The 22,150-nt window shown below is 36.1% G+C and overlaps 4 protein-coding genes across 5 annotated transcripts; 2 read left to right on the top strand and 2 right to left on the bottom strand.

Moving 5' to 3' along the window:
* The first annotated feature begins 979 nt into the window (after positions 1-979).
* On the top strand, positions 980-8,476 carry cd79b (CD79b molecule, immunoglobulin-associated beta). 2 transcript variants are annotated; one of them, XM_084937243.1, is made up of 5 exons: positions 980-1,142; positions 3,661-3,972; positions 4,107-4,225; positions 5,904-5,957; positions 7,743-8,476. In XM_084937243.1, exons 1-5 carry the CDS (start codon positions 1,091-1,093, stop codon positions 7,830-7,832), a joined length of 627 nt encoding a protein of 208 aa, XP_084793369.1. In that variant the 5' UTR covers positions 980-1,090; the 3' UTR covers positions 7,833-8,476. The 2 variants fall into 2 exon arrangements, with proteins under 2 accessions (XP_084793369.1, XP_084793368.1); XM_084937242.1 differs by lacking the exons at positions 5,904-5,957; positions 7,743-8,476 and having other exon boundaries at positions 4,107-5,896.
* Positions 8,477-8,698: 222 nt separating this feature from the next.
* On the bottom strand, positions 8,699-9,797 carry LOC146381280 (interferon a3-like). The gene is made up of 5 exons (XM_084937238.1): positions 9,666-9,797; positions 9,469-9,552; positions 9,073-9,222; positions 8,883-8,978; positions 8,699-8,797 (listed from the first exon to the last, which is right to left on the bottom strand). The coding sequence occupies exons 1-5, from the start codon at positions 9,795-9,797 to the stop codon at positions 8,699-8,701; spliced, it is 561 nt and encodes a 186-aa protein (XP_084793364.1).
* Positions 9,798-14,491: 4,694 nt separating this feature from the next.
* On the top strand, positions 14,492-15,625 carry LOC146381279 (interferon a3-like). Its single transcript, XM_084937237.1, has 5 exons — positions 14,492-14,623; positions 14,727-14,819; positions 15,096-15,245; positions 15,344-15,439; positions 15,527-15,625. The coding sequence occupies exons 1-5, from the start codon at positions 14,492-14,494 to the stop codon at positions 15,623-15,625; spliced, it is 570 nt and encodes a 189-aa protein (XP_084793363.1).
* Positions 15,626-17,777: 2,152 nt separating this feature from the next.
* Positions 17,778-18,779, bottom strand: LOC146381278 (interferon a3-like). Its single transcript, XM_084937240.1, has 5 exons — positions 18,648-18,779; positions 18,460-18,543; positions 18,162-18,311; positions 17,985-18,068; positions 17,778-17,876 (listed from the first exon to the last, which is right to left on the bottom strand). The coding sequence occupies exons 1-5, from the start codon at positions 18,777-18,779 to the stop codon at positions 17,778-17,780; spliced, it is 549 nt and encodes a 182-aa protein (XP_084793366.1).
* Between the last annotated feature and the right edge of the window lie 3,371 nt (positions 18,780-22,150).

The following is a 22,150-nucleotide window of genomic DNA, read 5'->3' as shown; positions in this document are numbered from 1 at the left end:
GACAAATTTGGATTTGTCACTTGATTTGTCACCTCTTGCCACTGATTTTCAGAGCATTTCTGAGGAAGCTTTGGCAAACTGTATATATATGGATCAACTTAAGGGCCAGGTTTATCTCTCTGGCCCAGTTTCAGGTAATTGGTAGGGTTTTTTTTTTTGTTATTTTTTATACATAACTTTCAGTTACTGCTAATTTACCACAGATATATATTGTTATATACCGCCACTTCTTCTTCTGTCCTCCACTTTTCCAGTTACCTCAATTTTTTTAAGGATACACTGCACACCATGCCAAAATATGCAAGTTTTCTGGTAAAAGCTCTCTATAAATTGGGTTTTTCGGTCTGAAGAGACCATTTAAAATTGGTTCTTTGCCAATTTGCTTGTGAACTAGTTCATCAATTTCAATAGGTGCCATTTTTATGCTGGAATGATTTATAGTTGAGTGTTGAGTGGTTTAAAAACTGTAGAAACTTTAGTCCAAGCCTGGAGAATTGTTGCTAAAGACCACTGCTAAAGACATATTTGACTCATTGGAAGCAAAACAAACAAACAAACAAACAAACAAACAAACAAACAAACAAAAAGGGTTGAAAAGTCTCAACGACTTTTGCACAGTACAGTATCTTCTTTTGCATACTGTGTCTTGTAAATGGTCTTTTTAAAAAGGAATTACATGTTTAAAAATGATCTGCTTTGGTTTCTTGACCATGAAGGCTTTCTTTAGAAATCTAAGTTATCTAAAAACATCATCTTGGCATCAATATTGAAACTATGATATTATATTGGCTGTAGTATCACTAATCATAACCTTAATGTTTAGCTTAATAATGCTGTTTCATCTGTCCCTAAAAATGGAACATTTAATCACACGGGTTACCGACAGTAAAAGTGTGGGCTGTTATTTTGGTTCAACGATAGAGCCCTCTTCCTCTTATTTGCCTGCCTGCATGGTGACAGAAGACAGACTGCACACCCACTGATGCAGACACTTCATCTTCGTTCACAACACTTTTAGACCTGCAGAGAAACTCAGATACAGCCGTGGAGTCAGCATCTGAAGCGTATTTCTCTTCTTTTTGAGGACATCATGCGCTGGATGTTAGCTGGATGGTGGGGGCTTGTTTTAATCAGTCTGTCAGGTAAATGGAAACTTTTGGAATATAATCAACACGATTTTGTGACTGAAAAATGAAACCAATACAGGAAAAATACCAGTTTGAGTGCTACATATATTAACTCACAGTGCCAGTACACCAAAATAATTCAGTAAAGTACAGTACTGGTAATTTATAACACCTCACACAGTCTTTTTAATTGTATTTTTTATAACTGTTAAACCACAACTACACTGCGTACTAGTGTTTTGCATGTTATTTTTGACTCTGCAGCACCATTACTTCCTGCCCATCTGGGGAAAAGAGGAAGTTTTCTTCTGAAACAAAGACTATAAGATTATTGTCATGTTGATGAATTGAAGTCCTTTATAATTTTATAGTAAATAAATATCACACCTGCACCTCCAAGTTATTCAGTTCTTAGTTTCCATTGCTTTATTTTACATATAACTTGTAATCTAATTTAAAGAATGAATATAGAAATAGCAAATAAAAGAAAAAAGCATCTGATATTTATGTGTTGTAAACATTAAAAACAAACAAATATGATATCCTCATACATGCATGTATACATGTCTTGGGCCACAAATAAGAATTATTTTCAATATCAGTGGATAATAAGGCTTTTATTTACATTAATTGATTTATCATTACTCCATAGTATTTGAGAAAATAGTGCAATTTATCATTTCATTGGCATTACCATTTCAAAAAGGAAATTCATTATTCACTTTGTTTTCTAAACTTTGTGGATTACAATAGAAATGGTTATCAATTTAATTTTAGCTTATCTGCGATGATTGTTTTTGTAGCAACATTCATAAAATCTTCCTATTTTTGATGATTGTGGTTTGTGTAATTTATACTGTAGGTTAGATGAAACCTGGAAATCTGGCAACATCTTTTTATTATGTTTTTTAGACTGAATAAACTGAATAATGGAGACAAAGAATAATGTCTCTTACAACAATGGCACTTTTCTCCACCATGTGGACCATTTGGTTCCGTCATCATCTTGAAGTTTGTCTCTTTTTATGTAGTAATTTTTCATAATTAGTGTTACAGGGCATTTATCTTTTGTTTCCACATGCATTAGCCTCTTGAGACCTGAGCTCTTGTTTAGTACGCATTTTTTAACTTCTCCTAGCTTGCTCCTTCATGATACAAACTAAGCTTCCTCTTTCAACAGGAAGCCCTTATGATTTCACAGAAAAACATGTCCTCATCTGGGGACAATGGGTTTAAAACAAGAAAGTTAACATTACTTGAAAAAGTACAAAATCTCAGCCCCCCCAGATGTGGGTTAGGGGTTACCCTGCCGGTGGCTGATGCCCCCAGACGTCAGTGCATTGGTGGTTCTCGGTGTCCGGGGCTGGGCACTCAGGTATGCAATGACTTACTCTTGGTGGGGCCTGGCACCTGTGGCTCAGTTGGGCCCCTTCTGGGGGGGGGGACCTCGGCCCTCTGGGCCTGGGGCTCGTCCTGCAGCTGGCTGCCGACAGGGCCTGCGGGCATGTCACCGCAGTCTCCTGTAGCTTCTTCACCGTGGCTGCTGGGTGACCCTCAGTCTGGGGCTCTCCTCAGCTCTTTCCAGGAGGATGGCGCAGCTGCCCCTCCGGTGGTCCTCCTTGGGCTATCGCGCTCTGGAGGGCCTCTAGATGTTTGGGAGCTGGATCTCCTCCATGTCTGCTTCATGTCCTGGGGGACAGGGCTATGGCTCCCCACACCCTCTATCAGATAGTTAAATGGAGAAACTTTTTACGCAGACAAGTCTGCACACAGGTGTACACATGGGTGCTCATAGACACACTCTATATCTTCCTTTGCTGCTGCCTCAAAGCATACTGTGCATTGTCGGTCTTGTGTTCTGCTCGGTAACATTCAATATTTATTATTTACTGTTATTTATAGTTATCAAGGTTGTTGCTGTGGTCTCCCTACTGTGTTGTTCTCTATTTTCCTTTTTCTTCCAGCAGGTGATGTCTTTTCTCACTGTCCCTCTGCCTGTTATTCTTTCCCCTCTCCTTTTCTTGAACTTCTCTTGTCTTTGTCTTCCCCTTTCCTATCCCCCAGTCATGTCTGTTCTGTTTGTAATAACTTAAAAGTTAAAAATAAATGAAAAAATAACACCAATCAATCTAGTGGGCCAATAATGATCTACTTGATTAAAAAAAAAAATCTGTTGGGCCTTTTTTTTGGCCTTCAGACAATAATTCTGATTGCTACATTGCCGAACGGGACAGGCACAAAAAAACCCAACCAAACAAACAAACAAAAAACTACGAAACATGATTCATTAGAATGACATATAAGGTGAAGAAAAGGCTAAATGCAATGTCCCTGTATGAGGACACGGGGTCCCAGGAGGTTACGTACATCACTGTTCTCTGTAAAGCAAGCATCTCATAAGTGGCATACACATTATTTATCCTCAACCACAATGACAAAATCCTTTTAATGTATATTTTGTCCATTTGAAATGTGTGATAATTGCTGGTATAACTGTGTCACGGTGTCTTTCAACCTTTCTTTGTCTGCTTAGTTGCTGATAACAAGACACTGCAGATCAGACAGAAACCCCGCTTCTATGGTGTGGCAGTTAAAAGCAGTGTGCTCATTTACTGTTTATCCCCACGACAAGATAATTCTACTGTGAAGTGGTTCAAGGCCAACAAGATCGGAGACGAGCAAACACCGCTATCGACATTGATAGATGACAACATTAGTTTTAAAAACGATGGTTTTATCCAAAAGGCCTATCTTTACATCAAGAAGATACAAATGAGGCACAGTGGCGTGTACTACTGCAAGATAGATGAAACACAGGGACCCGGAACTGAAGTAAACGTTTTCAGTAAGTAGCTGGAACAGCATGTCATCAGCAGATCTTTAAAAATACAGTGCACTTTTGCCATATTTTTTATTTTTAAGTATGTACCAACTCGCTCGTGAAAATGCGCAGCTGACATACATCTTTTCACTGTGCAGGACCCGTTGTGATGGAAAAGGCACTCTACAGGAGCAATGTGAAGGACGGTCTTATTGTGTTCCAGGGTTTTCTTTTAGCTGTGTTCATTGCTGCTCTGTTGCTACGTAAACAAAAACTGGTGAGGAACACGATGAACAAAACTCGAGGCAAATGTGTGCTCCAAAAAAGGATTTTGTGCAGAACTTGCATAACAAATCTTCAGCAGAAAGCAGGGTTCTTTGGATCAAGAATTTTTTTTAAAATATGGTTTATTTCAGGAAAACTTAGAGGTTTTTCTTTAGAAGCAGGGAAAAGAAATGACAAGGCTGTAGAGAAAAATATATGCATTTACTATGATTAAACTCACAACAGAAAGGCTTTCTAATTGATCATTTCGCTTTGCTTAATGTGGATGCAACGTGGTGCACTGAGTAAAATGCTTTGTATTCCAGTGGCGAAGGCAACAGCTTTACATTGACTTTTCTGTAAACATACTAACAGTCCAAAGTAAAGCAAAAGAAAGGCAGCAAATCATCTAATTAAGAAGACAGTAGATCAACAGTCGCTCAAATATCATAGCTGCTGCCTGATCATTTTCTAAATTGTATCATATATATAGAACATGCTTTGTTATCTCATCTTGTGATTTGCTCAATAAAATGCACGTATAAATGTTGCTGTTGCAAAACAGAAGCTGGCTTTTTGTCAAGACGCTAGCTTAGTTTATACTTAAAAAGAAGCTAGCTGTTACGATTTCTGACATGTTGAAATGATAAGTACCTGATTACTAAGGCGCCAGCCAGATACCAATCAGTGCCAATCTAGGTTAGGCATTCCCACTATACTGTAAATGGCTGTATTTCATCCAGGTGCTCATGAGATAGCTATTGAGCTGCACAGCTAAAATAACTATTTACACCTGCTTCATATATGTCTGAAATTAAATTAAAACAATACCTATGTCCTTAAATTTTTGTGAAAAGTAAGCCAGTTTTACCTATACAACACTTTTTAATCTGTTATTATCGCTATGCCTGAAATCAAAGTTGTCAATGCCATAAAGTGTCTTAGAATGTTTCGACATCCTTAATACACACATGAATCCATTTTACTTTAAATAAAACCTGTAATAAATCTAAAAAAAGATAATCAGTATTGCCAGAGGGAACATGTGCACCCCAAGAAATAAACTTTTTTGGGCTACAGCTCCGTAGGCCTTCATTCATTCTATGTTGTAACCAGCAGCTACGAAACTGGAAGTGGAGATAATAGGAGGTTTCAAATAGACGTATTAGATAAGAGGTTCTCTAACATACCAAAAATTACCAAAGGTGTATATTAATAACTGACAGTGATTTCCACCGATAGTTAAAAAAGAAAATCCATACATTTTATTAAAATAGTACTTAGTTTAATTCTATATATGAAGTTAGATCTAGTTTTTGAGTTATCACAGTGTTAGCTACAATTATGTTGCCATTTAATAGGTTAATCATTTTCTACAAACATTTATTTAGCTTTTGTCTTTATAACACAGGAAAGCAAGTGCAACTGTAATTTTTTTTTTTTAATATAACCTACAACAAAACACGCTTTAGTCATTTTCACTACAGTTATTTGAGTTGACTGGTGCTTACAACACCTACTTCCACATTACTGCAAACAGACAAATTTAGAAAAAAACAAAACAAAACTTTAAATATCATTTTAATTTATTTTACTGTGTGTTATGCGCGATGTGTCTCTAAATAAGATGGTACCAGCTCTTTAATTGCATTCATTCTCCCCACCCACACCCCCATTTCCTTTTTTAACAGTGGGAACGAAGGGACAGCGAATACGAGGAGCCGGAAACAGATCACATCTATGAGGTTTGTCAGCTCTTTGTTTTACAATAAAAAGTGAAAAAAAGAAAGACACTGGCTTTCTTTAAGAAAAAAATATTACAGTGATGCTTCACTGTGTGGTCTCATTTGTGTAAACATGTCACAGTGAATACACACCACAGCTGTGTGACTTTACATAAAAATGCAGGCACACAATAGACAGCGAAAAAACAGGAATCGCAATCTCCGTGCACCACTGAGCTCCTAACCACAAATTTACCGTCAGGTTTATTGTTGAATGTATGAATACACATCCTATATTTGAGTTAATAAATAAAGTACATCTAGCTGGCTGAATTTGTGTTTCATTTGTTTATTGCATTAATAATAACACAATTGAAGGATTTTTATAGATCTTGTTGCTGCTGTTCTCTTGCACAAGAAACAGAACTGTTTGTAAATCAATTATACCAAAAGTGTAGAAGGTAGTCTTACTGTGATTGCTTGACTTTTCATATAGTGAAGAGTTATTTAAAGCAACATAGCAAAAACATAGTCATAAATTATAATCTTACCAAGGCTCCAGAATAGTGTACATAAGTGTAAGTTAATAAATAATAATAATAACAATAGCAAGATCAACTTCAATTATCGTACTCAATGCATGAGTCTTTGTGTTTTTTCTTGAGACTTTTTCATCATCAGTGTGAGTTTTCCCCTGAAGACCCTTTAAAAAAAAGTAAATATATTTGTACACAAAAATTGCCAAAAAAAAGAGAAAGAAAATAACATAAAATGCTGGATGCAGCAAATGTGATACTAATTAAAGCTCATATATGCAAAATAATATTTAAGGTCCATTTTAAAAAAGGTTTTTTCATTATTTTATATTTCAGGCTTTACAGGGTTAAGTGGGAGAAATTATAACTTTTATTTTGAACATGCATGTCTCATGTAAATCAGTCAAACCCACAAATTAACCAAATGAACATGGCTGTAATTCAGAATTTCGAAGTTTTTCTAATATCAACACTTTGAATCACCTTATTAGGAACTACTAGGAAGGTAAGACTGCACCTGTTTTAAAAGTCAGTGAGCTCACTTTTTCTTGCAGTCCTGTGACCCATCACTTAGAACAGCATTGGTTTTCTTAAGATTTGAACAACAACCCTGAATATGAACACTGCACTATAGGATTGTCAGTCGCAATGGCTAAACCTGTACACTGTTCCAGGTTATATAACTACTGGAAACCACACTTACAGCTTTACATGGTTTAAGTAAAATAATAACCTAAACACTGCCAAACTAAGGATTTGAAGATAAATATGAACAACTATTGGTACAAATTATTAAATAAAACTAATAAAAAATTATAAAAGAACACCCAATTACACTACTTAGTATGCAGACAGCAATTACAGATACATTAATATAATTAAGTAAAATTCAAAAATAAATACAAACGAAGTAAAATCCATGAACTCAAATGAAGTAAGGATGTTGGGCTGAGCTCCAATTTGCATTATGAATGAAGAACAGTAGCGTTTGAGGTTCATGCAAACATTGTTATGTTTTGTTACTTTTTCAGTTAATGTCATTCTGCAGTGACATTATGCAGGAGCCCATTTTTAACTCTGAGTCATGTCTGAAACACCAACTATGCAAATAAAAACTGTAGCTGCCAGTATGCCCAGACATATACAGTAACTATGTAATGGATTTTCAGAATTTTTTTAATCATCTTTTTAATCGTATAGTGACAAATCTAGACACATGTATAAGTAAAACTAATTAAGTTAGTAAAACTGACTTATTTCCGTCTTTTAGGGCTTGGCAATCGAGACATGTGGTGGAGGTCTGTATGAGGAACTCTCCGTGTATGCTCAGGCTGAGGGAGCTGAGGCCCCGTGGGAGTGAGACTCACACAACTACTTTTCACCTGCTAAAGCCTCTGAATGAGGACAGATTATATGTTCTTAATTGCAAGTTGTAAAGCAAGTCCTTAAATAGTTTACTGAGAATGGAGACGTGCATTTTTCTCACAACACAATACATGGTTTGTTTGTAGATGTGCAGCAGCATGCTTGCCCCCCCCCCCCCCCCCCCCCCTTTTTTTTAAATGTGATGTTTAGTAACACTGTTTTGAATTATTCTGTTGTCATAAAGTGTAAATAAGCCCTTCTGCAATTTAGACCCAAAAGCTGATATTTCAGCGGATCTTTTTGGTGCTTCTGGTGATGTTTATTTAAACTGTATTGTGTATCAGTTGGTCCTATAAATGTCCAGTCTATCAGTCTCACAGGCTCTGGGTTGTACCCCTGCTCTTGATCAGTGTGAGCTGGGACAGAATTCACGCCCCTTATGACTCCTAACAAAATAAGTCTTAAGTAAGTAGATGGATGGATAATGTCATACTGCCTGTGCTAACATGAAATTTTGAAGCCTGAGGGTGGTGCAAAAACAAAGATTAACTTGTGTCAAAGAACAAAAACAACATCTACTTGTTTTTTTATTTTTCAGTTGTTTGTTAAGATTAAGTGTATACATATGTATTTGGTTTGTTTGACATGAATAAAAACAATAAATACATCTTTCTTTGCTGAAGAAATTTATTTTTTCCCATAACTAAGGAAAACATTTTTCTTTTTTTTTTTAAATCACCAACATGTTTGATTAAAAAGACAATGGTAAATAGAAATACTGTAAATTAATGAGTAAATAAATAAATAAATAAATAAAAAGAAGCAAATAAATTAACACATCCTTCCTGTAACAGACATGTTTTAGTTGGCAGTGTGCAGAGATGAAGCCAGCTGTTCTGCTCTCATGAGATGGGCTTTGGTTTCCTTCCTGATCACCTCCCAGGCTTCAGCACTGTGACCCTACAGACACAACAATATTATCATTAGTAAAGTATTCCAGAGGTGTTTAATAAAAGAATTGGTTAAAAAATAAATAAAGACCTACCTTTTTCTTTAGGACATCATCTGAAAGTCTTTTGAAATGCATTTTTGTCTTGAAATACAGCTGTGAGTTCTTCTTCTTGTGACTGTGGCTCCCAATCTAAATCAGGAAAAAATAGTAATTTTAATATATGTTTTAGCAGTATAATTGATCTCAGTTATCTCAATAGTGGTGTTACTGAAAGTGAACTTACACAGGTGTGAAGCTCTTCAGCCTGTTTGTTGACAATATTGAGGAAGTTCCTCACTGTGCTGTCCTCCCATGACGCAGAGCTGTGATCCTCCTCAAACAGGGCAGCCACCTCCTCCAGAACCTGAACTGTGAAAGCCAGTTTATCCTCAGCCTGGAAGAAGAAGAAGAATCATAGGTTTTTATCATTCAAAAAACTTGAAAAATAAGAACAAATATCAGAACACTCAGACCTGGGTTTGCATAATAAGAAGTTAGAGTTATGACGGTTATGAATTGTAGTTTTTGATTGTATTTCATACCCATGGTAAAATTTGAAAACCTTTACATTATTTTACCTTAAGGAGAAATTAGTCTGGGATTTTATGCGATAAAATGAGAAAAGCTGAGGTTGACTTACTGATGCTTTTGATGCCTGGTGGTACAGATGATTAGGGAAGGCCACGGTGTCCTCCACCTCAGTGGTGTTAGTTGAGTTGTTACCCTGGATCACACACAGAAACAGACTTAGAGTTGAAGTGCAGACACTAAGTCTGAATAATTTAATTTAAGAAAAATTCAACAAAATTTTAAGCCTATTAAAAGAAACACACTCACCATGGTTTCAAGTAGATTCAGAGTCTCTTCATTGTGCTGTTTGAATTTATGATCCATCCATTTGCAGCTCAGCGAGGAGCCTGCAGTGAACAGACCAAGAAACAGGCAAGCAAAGAGAATCCTGCTGATCATTTTTTAAGGATGTCAATTGTCTTTGTATGAAGCAGACTCAGATATCTCCTGTTCTGATGGAGCTGACATGCCCAGCAGCACTTATAGCAGAGCACACCTGTTTCATTTTCCATATTCACCTCTGTGGCTTTCACCTCAACAAAGGTGGGTTCTGATGTCACACATTTCAGACTTGGTTTCTATGGGAAGCAAAAAAATCCCACATTATTATTTTTTGTCCTGTTCAGCTGTTGTGTAAAGCAGAATAATGGTCTGCTTTGTTGTGCCACATATATTTGCTTTCTAAAGAGGAGCACTTGACCAGGTCATTTTCAACTGTCTTTCATGACAAAAGTGCATACACAGACACTCACACACACACAGACACACACTGGTTTTCATATTTTAGTGAGGACATCTAATTGTGACATAATGCTTTCCCTAGCTGCTTACCCTAACCCTAACAAACAAAAATGAATGCTTAACTGCAACCCTTAGCCTAAACTTAGCCATAACCTAATTGCAACCCTGATACTAAAACCACATTTTAAACCTCAAAAATGCCTTCAAACTCGTGGGGACGGGCACTTTGTCCCTACAAGTGACTGTTGGCCCCCACAAGTATAGCAGCATGCCAATTTTCTGTCCTCACAAAGATATCTAAACGTACATGCACACACACTGCAAAATCGTATATTTGTTTGTGATCCAGCATGTCTGTTTGCTTTATCCTCGACTTTTCCTCCTACCCCCTTCTTTTCTCTCTTTTTCTGTCATTTCTTCTTATATTCCTCCGTTTTCTTCTATCTTTCTCCAGTTTGGCCTTCACCCCCGTCTGTTCAAGCATAATATCCATAACAACATGGATAATGAGATACTAACAGTATAATCCACAATGTGCAAAATATCCCCATAAATGCACAATTATAGAATAGTAAAGTGTAAAAACAAACATTAAAAAAAGTATAGAAACGTTAGTGTCATAGGTATTTTACTGTGAGTATACATATAAATGTTTTTAAAGCCTAAACATTTTACTGATATGTCCTTATTTAAATGCACGTTGCATGGATAAAATTTCCGCAATTCATGATGATTAAAAAACAAACAAACAAAAAAAAAATATTTACATTTACGCACTCTCTCCAGTGTGGTGGTTGTAAGTGTACATTAAAGCTTTTGAATGGAGTCACATTTCACAGTTACTTCTAGTTGTGATTGTGCCATAAAAGGGAAGTTCTTACACGGAGAAAAAAAAAGTGGCTTCGTGACTCTTTGGCCTACAGTGACGCTCATTCATACGAACCAGTCAGCGAAATTTCACCTTGTTTTATCGAGATTATCTGCTTCACCGTGGGAACCAGGTGAAGGGGATTGCCTTCACGATCAGTGGGGAAATTAGAGCATATTTTCAGCCTTATATAAATCAAAAATGTGCCAATATGTGCTTTTGCTAATGCTTTTGTTATATTCTTCTTCCCTTATTTTGGTCTAACTTGTTTTACAACTTTTTGTTTTATTGCATTTGTCTGTTTTGCCAAAGGACAAGACGTGAAACAAATTATTAGTGCATGTCTAATCACTAAAAATTCCAACTCAGCAAACACTTCAAGCAAGCAGTTTAAATCATAACTCATACATTCAATTGGGTAGGCATAAATTGTTATTTTGTAAGTACAAACTGTAACCTCTAGTTATGCTCACACTTCCCTGTTTAGTGTGAATCTTTAAATATACAAGGACAAAAGTATTGGAGTACACCATTTATTATTTGAATTGAGGTGTTTTCAGTCCCCGTGCCGCAGCTGTTTAAAATCAAGCACATGCAGTCTGTGTTTACGAAGGTTCCTGACACAATGGATTGTTCCAAAGACCTCGCTGAATCCCAGCGCGGTACTGAATTATAATATGATATCCCCGATGCAACAAGTGTATTTTTTTTTTAATGTATTCCCTCCTAGATATTCCACAATCATCTGTAAGTGGTATTATTGTAACTTGAAATGAAGGGGAAGAGCGCGCAAAGTTACGGGGTTGCCAAATGCTCAGGCGCAAAGTGGCACAAGTCTCCAACGCTTCGCTGTCTCAGTAACTACAGATACATAAACCTCCTCTGGCATTAACATCAGTATCAATCACATTACGACCCTCCTCATATGCTGGCACTATACAAGTGTTTGGTGCTGATTTATCGTCACGTTAATTCACATCGTTTGAATGTGTGGTGAGAGGTGAGTCCAGAAGAAGGGGGATGAGGCGGTACTGACCCCCACTGAAATATGACTGGCCCTCCACGAATGCCACTGGGTAAATTAGTGGCATCAAGGAAAATAATCCAGAGGTGTACACGCCAGCGAACTCAATATGTGGGTATAAATGGGGAGCGTTGCTTCATGAAGGGAATATAACATGATTTGCTGCTAAATCTTTGTGCGAATCAGAACAATTTCATACAATATTGGTTACTCGGATGGAAGTAGGTGATGAACTTGGCCTGCTTAAAGCCAGCAGCCAAAAGAAGAAGTTGAAGACTCAAATACTTTACTGGAGTAATGTTTTAATGTACTTGTACTTTAAGTACCTCTTTATTATTTTTACTTCTTCTCCACTATAAATCGACTTACCTTACCTTATTTTACCTATTGGATGATAATATTTTGCACTATACTATTCGTGTTAACGCTTTATTTACTGTTTACTAGTATTCATATCATACTCTAGAAATATTGATATCCAACCTAAGGAATTAAAATCTCCAGCAACAACAGTGAACAGGTGAATGAAGCACGCATTATGAGATCGTGCTTTTGCTGTAGCAGCTCTAAAACTGTGAAACGATCTGCCTTTAGAGATTAGACAGGCCTATTCTCTGCCTGTTTTTAAATCACTTCTGAAAACCCATCTCTTCACCCTGGCCTTTGACACCTCGGTTTTTTGTTTTAGTTGATTCTATGCTGTTTTATCTTGTTTTTTAAATATAAGGCTGTTTTAATTTTTATGTATTATGTGGTTTATTTTCTCTGTTTTGTTTTATTGTATTGTTCTTAACTGCATTACTGTACAGCACTTTGGTCCTGTACTGGGTATTTTAAAGTGCTTTGTTGCAAAAAGTTGGATTGAATTTTAAACTATTACTAAGGTATGATTATGCTGTTTTGTTAAGGAAAACCTCTAACTGTTTCTTTTGTCACATTTTTCAGTTTAATGTGTTTATGTACGTGACCATGGATAGATAGACAGTAAGATAGTTAGATAGATAGATCAAGCACTCTTGCGCCCCCTGCTGAAAAGGAAGAACGGGCCTCACACAGTATTATACCGCATTAAAATGATTGATGGTGTTTATTGTTTGTTGCTTAATTTGAAATCAAGGCTAAATTTCACTTATTTCTCATGCTATACTGTACTTTGTGTCTGTGAGGTATAACTGTACTTAATACATAAACTGACTCAAATTAAAATAGATAACTACATTCTTCCTCAATTTGTAGTTATATTATATTATTATTAAATAATAATAACAGCAATAAATACCTTTCTGATTCCAAGAGGAGGTGATCCTTTTATGCTATAAAATAATGCAAAAATATCTAATTTTGCTCAATGAACATTTTAAAGAATACAGAACAAACAACATTTCATTTTCATTTCTAAAGATATATATATATATAGTTAATTGTTATTTTAAAAATAATATCTATGTATGTATCTCTGGTATTTCACAATTATATAGTTAATTTATTTCATTTCCACGGATATTTGTCATGGTTTTGTTTCCCCAGTCGTTCTTTCCATGTAGGCACAGTGTTTTCGGCCTGTACTCTCCGTGTTTGTTTTTTTCTGTTGTTCAAATTACCTAATTGCGCCTGTTTGAATAATAACCCTTTACGCAATACGTAAAACTGCAGATCTGCTTGTTCAGTATCCAGTGTGCAGTAAAAGGGAAGAAACTGTGTTGAGAAAGTGAAAGCGTCCTGGTGACTGGGCGCCTGAGCTGTGACGCTCATTCTTACGAATCGGTCAGTGATATTTCGCCTTGTTTCATCAGCGTGTGAACCAGATAACCTGGAGAAGGGGATTGTCCTTCACATTTTTATTAGGAAGATTAGAGTAGACTTTCATCCTAGTAGAAAAACGAAAGTCATGCAATATTATATTCAGCCCAAGACTGATAGGAGAGGGTGTCTTTGCTTAGACTTTTATTGTTCCTCTGCCAAAAATAATATTTAAATAAATAAAAAAAATAAGGCAATGATAGGTGATCATGGCTTGGTGTTTGCAACCTACTTGTATTAGCAGCTAAAATCCCATTAGTCATTATTACCATTTATATTTTTCAATATCAAATATAAAAGATTAAACATTTCAAATTGCAGCATCGGTCGTGAGCTGTGTTTGTTTTCACTTGCTCCGTGTTATGGCCGGTGTTTGTAGGCTGCTGTTTTACCAGGGGCCCTTTTATTTTATTATATAACTTATTCCTACTTGAGCCGATATTCTTACTTTTTGTACGCCAGTGATTGTTTCACACGATTTAGGATCTAATTAAATATGTTTGAATGCTGCGGTGAAAGCCACAGTTTACGTTCAGGTCACGCAGGTAGAAAACGAAATATGTTGCTCTACCATAAATGCGGCGTTACAGGTCTGCTCCATCAGAACACCAGGAGACATCCGAGTTTGCTTCATAGAAGAGCAGTTAATACCTTTCGAAAATGATGATGAGGATTGTCTTTGCTTGCCTGTTTCTCGGTCTGGTCACTGCAGGCTCCTCGCTGAGCTGCAAATGGATGGATCAAAAATTCAGACAGCACAACGAAGAAACTCTGAATCTACTTGATACCATGGTGAGTGCGCTCTTTTTAAGAAAACTGTAACAACATTTAGTGGTTTGAACTTGATGTTTGATTATTTTAACACACAAGCTGTGTGTTTCTGGTTGTTGTACAGGTTTATAACTCCACCAACACCACTGAAGATGCTGAAGTGGAGGTCACTCTGGCTTTCCCTAATCATCTGTACCGCCAAGCGTCCAAAGCATCAGTAAGTTAATCTTAGCGTTTATTTATAAACTAATTATCTCTTAGTTCACAATGAGAGCACGGAGAATATCTCCTTATACATAAAACAGTCCAAATGGGCCACATGGCGCATATTTCTATGTGTTTTTCTTTAAACGTTAGCCCATAGTATCAATAATCTACAATGTTATGTAAATATTATATTGGTAATTTATGTGAGCCAAACAATATATTTCTGGCTACTGATTGTCTCTCTAAAAGAGGAGGGAATTATGGTAATCTGTTCTTCTTCTTCCAGGCTGAGGATAAACTGGCTTTCACAGTTCAGATTCTGGAGGAGGTGGCTGCCCTGTTTGAGGAGGATCACAGGTCTGCATCATGGGAGGACAGCACAGTGAGGAACTTCCTCAATATTGTCAACAAACAGGCTGAAGAGCTTCACTCCTGTGTAAGTTCACTTTCAGTTAGGTTTTTATTACATTCGAATATGATACTTTACATGACATGACATAATCTTAATTGTCGTTTTGCTTGTAATTAAATTAGATTGGGAGCCACGGTCACAAGAAGAAGAACTCACAGCTGTATTTCAGGACAGAAATGTATTTCAAAAGACTTTCAGATGATGTCCTAAAGAAAAAGGTAGGTCTTTATTATTTTTTTAAAACCAATTCTTTAATTAAACACCTCTGGCATATTTTACTAATGTTAATGTTGTTGTGTCTGTAGGGTCACAGTGCTGAAGCCTGGGAGGTGATCAGGAAGGAAACCAAAGCCCATCTAATGAGAGCAGAACAGCTGGCTTCATCTCTGCACACGGCCCACTAAAATCTGTCTGTTACATGAAAATATATTCATTTATCTGCTTGCCTGTTACTTTTTGTATTTATTTATTTATCTATCTATTGACTTCTATTTATCGGTTGACTGCATCAGTATTTTCAGTGCTTACAAACTAAATCTAATATTTTCTATAACTTTTTTTGTCTTGACGTAATAAAAAGAACACTTATTGCAAATGGATATTGTCAATCTTTTGATTCATAGGAAACAAAATAAGAAACAGAAAAATAAGAAATTTAAACTTGTTTGTAATTAATACAAATAAGCAGTTTGGTCAGTTCAGTAAGGTTCAGTAAACAGGAGCATGAAAGTCTTACCTTTAGTCTGGAGCAGTTTATTTGTAGCTATAACTGCTTCACACTGGTTTAAGTCTTCTCTAACTGACTGATCTGTTTCTATTAACACTGATGGTCATTTTGCGTTGTTAGCCCCTCACACCTGTAGTGTTCAGATTTGCCTCTTGGGTATATTTATAATGAATTTTATGATGGTGATTACTAGATAATGAAATGACTTGTCTGTCATTTCTTTACAAAGTTAATCTTATGTTAAATCTCAGGTCTCTCTGTCTCTCTACACTTTGCCATTTTAAATCAAAGTTTATTGATTAGTCCTTCTCTCCTGCCAGAGGTGTCACAGACCATGCTTCAATGCCTCCCTTATGTAATAGGCTCATCCTTGTACAACATTCATCAATCCATCAGCTCTCATAAGGCTAAAGGAGGGACGTACTCTGAACAGGTCACATACAGCCATTAACACAATGACATTCACAACTACGACCAACTTTGAACCGCCTGTTGACTTAACCCATGTATACTTGTCTGCTCTGTGGGAAGATGCCACAAGAACAGAAAGAACATCCAAACCCCACAACAATAAAGGACCTCTGTGACTGTGGATTAAAACCTGTGACCGTGTCACTGCAGTCAACAAAACTAAACACATCACAGCACTGTTCTGTTTTATTTGAGTCTTCTGTTTAATTAGACATTTCAAATTTGTTCTTAAAGTTCTATCCTTCCCATTATCCCCTCGTTTAAATTGAACTATCGTGCTTTTCTTAGTTCTGCATTTATATATAAATTTACTATTGCAATGGTCGATGGCTTTTTAAATATGTCCAAAGTTTCAGGTATTGTCAGAGTATTTACTTTGAAACAAACATGCATCTTAGGTTTTTCACCTGTCTTGGCTATATATGATGTCACTGAGATGGGATATATTTAATATGGTCATTTCAGCAAGACAGATAGGTGATTTATGTAGAAGGCTGAGTATCCAATCAGAGGAAAGCTGGCTTCAAAAAGTGGAAGGGGCAAAAATGATTTGGTGCAAATAACATTTTCTATATTCTTAAGAATCAAGAAATGTAAACAAAGCATAGTTTACTATACTCCAGGTCTACTGAGAACATAAACTCTGGTTCTTTAGAAAGACTCCAACAGCTGATATTTTTAAAATGAAACAAAACATTATAACTAGTAGTAGTTATAATGACTCCTCCAAAAGAATCTTGGATTATACGTGCTTTGCTTTGAAACTTGCTTATCTTGTTTAATGATTTTTATTAATGTTTTCATTTGTATTTTTCAGTAATCAGTCACAGTGACACTGCACAATGTCAGCAGCATAGTGTTTGAAGAAATTTGAATCAGGTTTTTTTTTGTGTCCCCTTTAGCTAAATGTTGTGATATCTTATGATATCAATCTTATGATAAAGTGAGAGGAAAAAAATAGACTAATCTGTTTTTGTAGTTTCTATGTTATACGTGCAGATCTGTCTTTGTGAACGATCAAAGAAATTTTTCTTTGGCTCGGCAGGTTTCTGATATTTGATTCTACCTATTAAAAAGCATCATCTGTGCAAATGCAACATCTGTTTACTTCATTTTGCAGGAAAAAAACATGTCCACTTTCTTTTTTAAATGGGAAATATTTATTGATTTCAACATATAAAATGATACAGAAAATGTTCTGTTTAATTTAAAGTAAATTCACAAATAAATAAAGACATGCTGTTTAACACTTAGAAATATTCACTTATACAAGCAATGTAAAAATCAGTAAATAAATTAGTAGATAAATAAGTTAAAAAATGACTAAATTAATACATCCTTCCTGTAACAGACAGATTTTAGTTGGCCGTGTGCAGAGATGAAGCCAGCGGTTCTGCTCTCATTAGATGGGCTTTGGCTTCTTTCCTGATCACCTCCCAGGCTTCAGCACTGTGACCCTACAGAAATACCAATATTAGTATTCTTATTGTTATTGAAACAAGTTATTATATCTATTTATCTTAAGGATGATCTAAACCCCAAATTAATGAGAATGATGATCTTACCATTTCCTTTAGGATATGATGTGAGAGTCTCTTAAAGTACATGTGCAGCTTTGTGGTTTTCTTCTTGTGACTGTGGCTCCCAATCTAATTTAATTACAAGCAAAACGACAATTAAGAATATGTCATGTCATGTAAAGTATTTGAATGTAATAAAAACCTAACTGAAAGTGAACTTACACAGGAGCGAAGCTCTTCAGCCTGTTTGTTGACAATATTGAGAAAGTTCCTCACTGTGCTGTCCTCCCATGATGCAGCGCTGTGATCCTGCTCAAACAGGGCAGCCACCTCCTCCAGAACCTGAACTGTGAAAGCCAGTTTATCCTCAACCTAGCAGGAGAGCAATCAAATATAATTTACTCACAGGACTGTCTCTGAAAAGAAAATTACGTTTCTAAGTTAAAACTGAAGTTGGCTTACTTTAAAGAGTAGTCTGGGATATTACGGGATTAAATCAGAAAAACCGAGATTTACTTACTGATGATTTGGACACCTGGTGGTACAGGTGATTAGGGAAGGGCACGGTGACCTCCACTTCAGTGATGTTAGTGGAATTATTAGCCTGCATCACACACAGAAGCACATGGAGTGTTTCAGTAAACAGGCACTAAATTTACGCACATTTAAAAAATTTTTTAGCATAAATATTAAAAGACGTGCACTCACCATGGTATCAAGTAAATTCAGAGTCTCTTCGTTGTGCTGTTTGAATTTATGATCCATCCATCTGCAGCTCAACGAGGAGCCTGCAGTGACCAGACCGAGAAACAGGCAAGCAAAGAAAACCCTGTTGATCATTTTCCAAAAGGTATTAACTGCTCTTGTATGAAGCAAACTCAAATGTCTCCTGGTGTTCTGATGTAGACCTGTAACGCCGGATTTATAGCAGAAAAAACGGAAAACGGAAAACACCTGTGGCTTTCATTACATCATGCAGGTAAGTGACACATTTCAGAATTTGTATTTATATTGTAATTTATACATTTCAAACATCCTAAACTATTAATAAAGATTAATTTACCAATCATTACTATTAATTTAGTTATTATAACGCCTACGGTTAAGAAATGCATTTTATTTATAATCACTGAAATGCTTTACCTTCTCTCTGTTTATATCGAGACCTAACATCTAACAAATCAAATTTTTAAACTTCTTGTTGGATACTTGACTTAAATATCTTTAACACAAAATATATTAGGCATTTAAGCTCATTTATATTTTACTCTATTTATTTAATAATAAATTATTTCATTGACTTTTATGTCATGATTTTTTTCCCCAAGGAATTCTTTCCATACATACACGACGTTTTCGGTAGTAATGCGGATTTTCTTCATTTTCGAATTATCTAATTAACTACCTAACCACGTAAAACTGTTAATTACGCAGTACGTGAAGCTGCAGATCTAATTGCACCGTATCCACAGTGCCACAAAGTTCCTGTATAAAGAAACTGAAAGTGATTTCGTGACCCAGCGCCTGCGCTAAGTCGCGCATTCTGAGTAATATTTAACCTTCTGGGAATTTAGAGTGAGAAGCAGGTAACCTGGAGAAGGGGATTCACCCTTACATTTTAATGTGGCAACCTGAGCAGATTTTAATCCTGATTTTTTTTTAAATCAATGTTTAAACTATGAAGGAATGCGACTTTGTTTAGATTTTTATTCTTCCTCTGCCAAGCCAAAACCCTATACGTCATCACTGCTTGGTGTTGTAATTGACTGTATTTAATTTTCCAGAAATAATCTTCTTAGCTTTGTATTGGCAGCTAATTTCCCAATAATACATATGAGAGTTTAAACAATTTAAATTATGCCATCAGTCATAAGTTGTGTTTGTCGTCATTCTTTTTTAAGGTATTTGGTTATCTGTGTTTCTGCTTGAAGCCATTATAATGATGTAAAATAATCTTTATCTATGGTGATTTTTTTTTTTTAGCAAATTCTAAATATTTAGTTTGCACTAAATGTGGGATTGTTTCTTTAATTAAAACACAAATTTGAATCTAAAAATGTACTGATAATTAACATTACAAAAGACAGAGTCCTCACTAAGACCAAAAAAGTGGACCACATCAGTCCAGCTCTGAGGTCTTTACACTGGCTGCCTGTCCGTCAGAGGATAGACTTTAAAGTTCTGATGCTGGTCTATAAAGCTCTGAATGGTTTAGGACCAAAATACATCAGTGACCTCCTGACCCAGTATGAACCTTCCAGATCCCTCAGGTCATCTGGATCCGGTCTTTTATCAGTTCCCAGAGTCAGAACCAGACACGGAGAAGCTGCATTCAGCTTTTATGCTCCATATATCTGGAACAAACTCCCAGAAAGCCTCAGATCAGCTGAAACACTCAGTTTATTTAAATCCAGGTTGAAGACTCACTCAGCTGCATTTAAATAAAGCACCAAATCCGCACTTAAGCTTAAATTTCAAAATTTACATTTTAACTACTGATTTTATCTACTGTTCTGATTTTATCTGTTTTGATTTTTGATTTTATATACTCTTTTGTTTGTTTGTTTGTTAGTTAGTTAGTTAGTTAGTTTGTTTGTTTGCTTGTTTTAATCAATTTCAAATCATGCTTTTTATTTGTTGTTTCTAATGTCTCTGTAAAGCACTTTGAATCACCTTGTTGTTGAATTGTGCTATACAAATAAACTTGCCTTGCCTTAAAAGAATGAGGTTACAGTCCATCTGCATATTGAGATGAAAGCTGCCAAAAATGAAAAGTGTGCTCTGCTATAAATGAAATGCTGCAAGTACGCTCCATTAAATCACTAGGAGACGTTCGAGTTTACTTATATAAAGGCAATTTATACATTTTCGAAAAATCATAAACAGGATTTTCTTTGCTTGTCTGTTTCTCAGTCTCTTTACTGGGGCCTATATGAGCTCTCATAGGGCCACAGACAGGGTAGGTAGCAAATCTTTCACAGGGCAGACAACCATTAACACACGCATTCACAACTATAGCCAATAATTGGCAGTCAGCCTAAAGAATGCATTTCTTTGTGGAAGGAAACCTCAAGCATTGGAAGAACAGAAAAACCCAACACAGAAAGCCCCCAGCCTTTTTGCTGTGACTCAGTAACAATAACCACAACACCACCACGCTGCCCTTTTTAATTTGCTTCTCTTTTTTCATATTTAAATGCAAATTTCTGTCAGGTAAAATCAGTTGTCGTTTTCAATACACCTGGATACAGAATGGTAGGTGTGTGGCAAGAAAAGCCCACTGCTGCAGAGGGATGCAGGTTTAAAGACTTCCATTTTGGAGCTTTTATAAACAGGTGCACACTTAAGCACATCAAATGGACCTCGGAAAATTCTCCAAAAACAAGGCACTGAAGTGTCTTGTATCGCCTTGCAAACTTTAAATACAAAAATGAAATTATACAGATGTCTCTTTTAAGGCAAACTGCCTCTTTCTGTCATCTGTACTGATATAAAAACAATTTTTATGCCATTTTTACCATCTCCGATCCATCCTGGCTACCTGCCATCACATCAAGATGCAGAATACTGTCAGCTTCAACACTGTCTGCATTTTTGATAAACCTGCACAGATGAGCTAAGCTGACAGAATTTAATCTTAACTTTAATTATAGTTGCCAGGCTGGAGTCACTTCCTTTTACCATTTGAGGGACTCACAGTCAAAAGTCTAAAATGTAGTTGCATGCACAAATAACAGTGGATGACCTTATTACATCATACAAACTAGACGATTATATACAAAACAATAGAAAGACAACATTGGAGAGCAAAGTGCTTGGAAGCAGTGTGAAGCAGTTCAGTGTTTAAATATTAAACATGTTAGTTTTACTGTAACGAACAGGTACAAGTGTAATCAAAATATTAAAGTTCTGATAAGATGATAAGCTTTGACTTTTAAGTTCATCAGCTTTTTCGGGTTTACAGCAGTTAGCATTAAGAGTAAAAATGTTGAAACTGAACTGCAAACGAGCATAAAAACTCCTATTTAAAGACCTTGAGTAAATCATTTATTACTTGTAGACATGACTATTTATTGACATAGTATATTGGAATGAGCAACACTGATATCCCAAGACGCTTCTAGATGCTGGCAGCGTGTGTTTAGAATATATATAGAGAATCGAATAAATTAAAACAGCGTTCATGTCACAGACATGATAACAGACAGATT

This window comes from Perissodus microlepis, chromosome 8 (genome assembly GCF_051167445.1).
Source record: "Perissodus microlepis isolate ML-2025 ecotype Zambia chromosome 8, ASM5116744v1, whole genome shotgun sequence".
Classification (NCBI taxonomy): domain Eukaryota; kingdom Metazoa; phylum Chordata; class Actinopteri; order Cichliformes; family Cichlidae; genus Perissodus; species Perissodus microlepis.
Note: the sequence above shows the minus strand (reverse complement) of the source record. Positions and strands in the feature narration are given on the sequence as shown.

What these genes read in the sequence shown, in the direction of transcription:
- LOC146381278 (XM_084937240.1), bottom strand. Translation starts at nt 18,779, where the DNA reads ATGATCAACAGGGTTTTCTTTGCTTGCCTGTTTCTCGGTCTGGTCACT. An exon ending in CTGAAGAGCTTCGCTCCTGT is followed by an intron (nt 18,069 to 18,161) that starts GTAAGTTCACTT and finishes TAATTAAATTAG; the next exon opens with ATTGGGAGCCACAGTCACAA. An exon ending in ATCATATCCTAAAGGAAATG is followed by an intron (nt 17,877 to 17,984) that starts GTAAGATCATCA and finishes GTATTTCTGTAG; the next exon opens with GGTCACAGTGCTGAAGCCTG.
- LOC146381279 (XM_084937237.1), top strand. Translation starts at nt 14,492, where the DNA reads ATGATGATGAGGATTGTCTTTGCTTGCCTGTTTCTCGGTCTGGTCACT. An exon ending in TGAATCTACTTGATACCATG is followed by an intron (nt 14,624 to 14,726) that starts GTGAGTGCGCTC and finishes GTTGTTGTACAG; the next exon opens with GTTTATAACTCCACCAACAC. An exon ending in CTGAAGAGCTTCACTCCTGT is followed by an intron (nt 15,246 to 15,343) that starts GTAAGTTCACTT and finishes TAATTAAATTAG; the next exon opens with ATTGGGAGCCACGGTCACAA.
- LOC146381280 (XM_084937238.1), bottom strand. Translation starts at nt 9,797, where the DNA reads ATGATCAGCAGGATTCTCTTTGCTTGCCTGTTTCTTGGTCTGTTCACT. An exon ending in ACCAGGCATCAAAAGCATCA is followed by an intron (nt 9,223 to 9,468) that starts GTAAGTCAACCT and finishes TTCTTCTTCCAG; the next exon opens with GCTGAGGATAAACTGGCTTT. An exon ending in CTGAAGAGCTTCACACCTGT is followed by an intron (nt 8,979 to 9,072) that starts GTAAGTTCACTT and finishes TTCCTGATTTAG; the next exon opens with ATTGGGAGCCACAGTCACAA.
- cd79b (XM_084937242.1), top strand. Translation starts at nt 1,091, where the DNA reads ATGCGCTGGATGTTAGCTGGATGGTGGGGGCTTGTTTTAATCAGTCTG. An exon ending in TGTTTTAATCAGTCTGTCAG is followed by an intron (nt 1,143 to 3,660) that starts GTAAATGGAAAC and finishes TTGTCTGCTTAG; the next exon opens with TTGCTGATAACAAGACACTG. An exon ending in AACTGAAGTAAACGTTTTCA is followed by an intron (nt 3,973 to 4,106) that starts GTAAGTAGCTGG and finishes TTCACTGTGCAG; the next exon opens with GACCCGTTGTGATGGAAAAG.